Source organism: Etheostoma cragini, chromosome 9 (genome assembly GCF_013103735.1).
Source record: "Etheostoma cragini isolate CJK2018 chromosome 9, CSU_Ecrag_1.0, whole genome shotgun sequence".
Taxonomy (NCBI): domain Eukaryota; kingdom Metazoa; phylum Chordata; class Actinopteri; order Perciformes; family Percidae; genus Etheostoma; species Etheostoma cragini.
The window spans coordinates 273,474-276,402 of record NC_048415.1 but is presented as its reverse complement, the minus strand read 5'-3'; the positions used below and the strand labels follow the sequence as shown (position 1 = coordinate 276,402).

Here is a 2,929-nt window from a genome sequence, read left to right as displayed (position 1 = left end):
CTGGAAACTGACAACAAACAGCTGGAAACTGACAACAAACGGCTGGAAACTGACAACAAACAGCTGGAAACTGACAACAGACGGCTGGAAACTGACAACAAACAGCTGGAACCTGACAACAAACGGCTGGAAACTGACAACCAACAGCTGGAAACTGACAACAAACAGCTGGAAACTGACAACCAACAGCTGGAAACTGACAACCAACAGCTGGAAACTGACCGAAAAACTGACGGAAACTGACTGAATTCAAATAAGTCGCTTTTTCACATTGTTAATACATGTTTGGTGCTTTTTCCACCGTTTTTGTGATTTTGTGTCTTATCTTGAGACCCCCGAGCCCCCCCCCCCCCCTTCCAATTCCTTGTGTTTAACTACCCGGCCGAACCCTGAGCCGAACCATGTCACCTGCAGTCTGTAGCTTTGTGTTGATCTCTCTGTGTGTGTGTGTGTGTGTGTGTGTTAAGGTGTTTATGGTGACGTGATGAGAGTGAAGATTCTCTTCAACAAGAAGGAGAATGCTCTGGTTCAGATGTCCGACTGCACCCAGGCTCAGCTAGGTAACGTCCTGCACATGCTCAGTTCAATCAGCTAGGTAACGTCCTGCACATGCTCAGTTCAATCAGCTAGGTAACGTCCTGCACATGCTCAGTTCAATCAGCTAGGTAACGTCCTGCACATGCTCAGTTCAATCAGCTAGGTAACGTCCTGCACATGCTCAGTTCAATCAGCTAGGTAACGTCCTGCACATGCTCAGTGCAATCAGCTGGGTAACGTCCTGCACATGCTCAGTTCAATCAGCTGGGTAACGTCCTGCACATGCTCAGTTCAATCAGCTGGGTAACGTCCTGCACATGCTCAGTTCAATCAGCTAGGTAACGTCCTGCACATGCTCAGTTCAATCAGCTAGGTAACATCCCGCACATGCTCAGTAGCGTTGTGTTGATAGCATATAGCTCAATAATTCGCCACCAGCTGGAACAGGAGCTGTATTACAACTTTAAAAAACAAACTCCTGTGAATAAATCTTGAGCTTTAAAGCCGATTTAAAAACCTGATGACATCACACGCTGTCATAAAATGACCTAAAACTTAATTACTCATTATTTATTCAGCAAATAAGGTTTCCATCAGCGTTTATCACATAAGAAGAAAATCATCAAGAGAAAATCTGATGAGACCAACGGACTTCCTTTGAGTCGATATATATAAATATATGTATATGTATATATATATATATGAGTATGAGTATGAAGTAGATCCTCCATTCAGAAAGCTGCGTTTCCCCCCCCCCCCCCCCCCCCCCCCCCCCCCCCCCCCCCCCCCCCCCCCCCCCCCAGCCATGAGCCACCTGAGCGGCCAGCAGCTGCACGGGAAGCCTCTGCGCATCACGCCGTCCAAACACACGAGCGTGCAGCTCCCCCGCGAGGGCCACGAGGACCAGGGTCTGACCAAGGACTACAGCAACTCCCCCCTGCACCGCTTCAAGAAGCCCGGCTCCAAGAACTACTCCAACATCTTCCCCCCCTCGGCCACGCTGCACCTCTCCAACATCCCGTGAGTTCATGCAGTACTATACAGTACAGTACTACACAATACAGTACAGTACAGTACTATACAGTACAGTAGAATACAGTACAGTAGAATACAGTACAGTAGAATACAGTACAGTACTACACAATACAGTACAGTACAGTACTATACAGTACAGTAGAATACAATACAGTAGAATACAGTACAGTAGAATACAGTACAGTGATACACAATACAGTACAGTACTATACAGTACAGTAGAATACAGTACAGTACAGTACAGTACTGTAGAGTACAGTACAATACTATACAGTACAGTAGAATACAGTACAGTAGAGTACAGTAGAATACAGTACATTACGGTAGAGTACAGTACTATACAGTACAGTACTATACAGTACTATACAGTACAGTAGAATACAGTACAGTAGAATACAGTACAGTAGAATACAGTACAGTACTATACAATACAGTAGAATACAGTACAGTAGAATACAGTACATTACGGTAGAGTACAGTACAATACAGTACAGTAGAATACAGTACAGTACAGTAGAATACAGTACAGTAGAATACAGTACAGTTCAGTACTATACAGTACGGTAGAGTACAGTAGAATACAATACTATACAGTACGGTATGGTAGAATACAGTATGGTACGGTAGAATACAGTACAGTAGAATACAGTAGAATACAATACAGTAGAATACAGTACAGTAGAATACAGTAGAATACAGTAGAGTAGAATACAGTAGAATACAGTAGAGTAGAATACAGTACAGTAGAATACAGTACAGTACAGTAGAATACAGTACAGTAGAATACAGTACAGTTCAGTACTATACAGTACAGTAGAATACAGTACAGTAGAATACAGTACAGTGCAGTAGAATACAGTACAGTAGAATACAATACAGTAGAGTACAGTACATTGCAGTACTATACAGTACAGTAGAGTACAGTACAACCTATCTGCTGATGTCCTCGTGTTGATGTCCCCTTTGTCTCTGCAGTCCTTCTGTTGTCGAGGACGACCTGAAGATGCTGTTTTCCACCTCAGGAGCGTTGGTCAAGGCCTTCAAGTTCTTCCAGTGAGTCCTTTACTGTCTCTGTCTCTCGTAGCGGTTTTCCACTGATGGTAACAGCCCAACTTGACTTGTGTCCTCTTGTCTCCACTCATCTCCTCTCGACTCGTCTTGTCTCGTCTCCTCTAGACTTGTGTCCTCTTGTCTTGTCTTGACTCGTCTGTACTCATTTCCACTCATTTCCACTCGTCTCCTCTTGTCTCGTCTCCTCTTAACTTGTGTCCTCTTGTCGCCACTCGTCTCCTCTTGTCTCTCGACTTGACTCGTCTCTGTTTGACTTGTCTGTACTCGTCTCCTCTCGACTCGTGTC

General features: G+C 44.4%; 1 protein-coding gene across 1 annotated transcript; it reads left to right on the top strand.

The window, feature by feature from the left end:
• Nucleotides 1-444: 444 nt before the first annotated feature.
• LOC117950746 (polypyrimidine tract-binding protein 1-like) lies at nt 445-2,629 on the top strand. The gene is made up of 3 exons (XM_034882086.1): nt 445-560; nt 1,341-1,557; nt 2,548-2,629. Exons 1-3 carry the CDS (start codon nt 485-487, stop codon nt 2,627-2,629), a joined length of 375 nt encoding a protein of 124 aa, XP_034737977.1. The 5' UTR covers nt 445-484.
• Nucleotides 2,630-2,929: the final 300 nt, after the last annotated feature.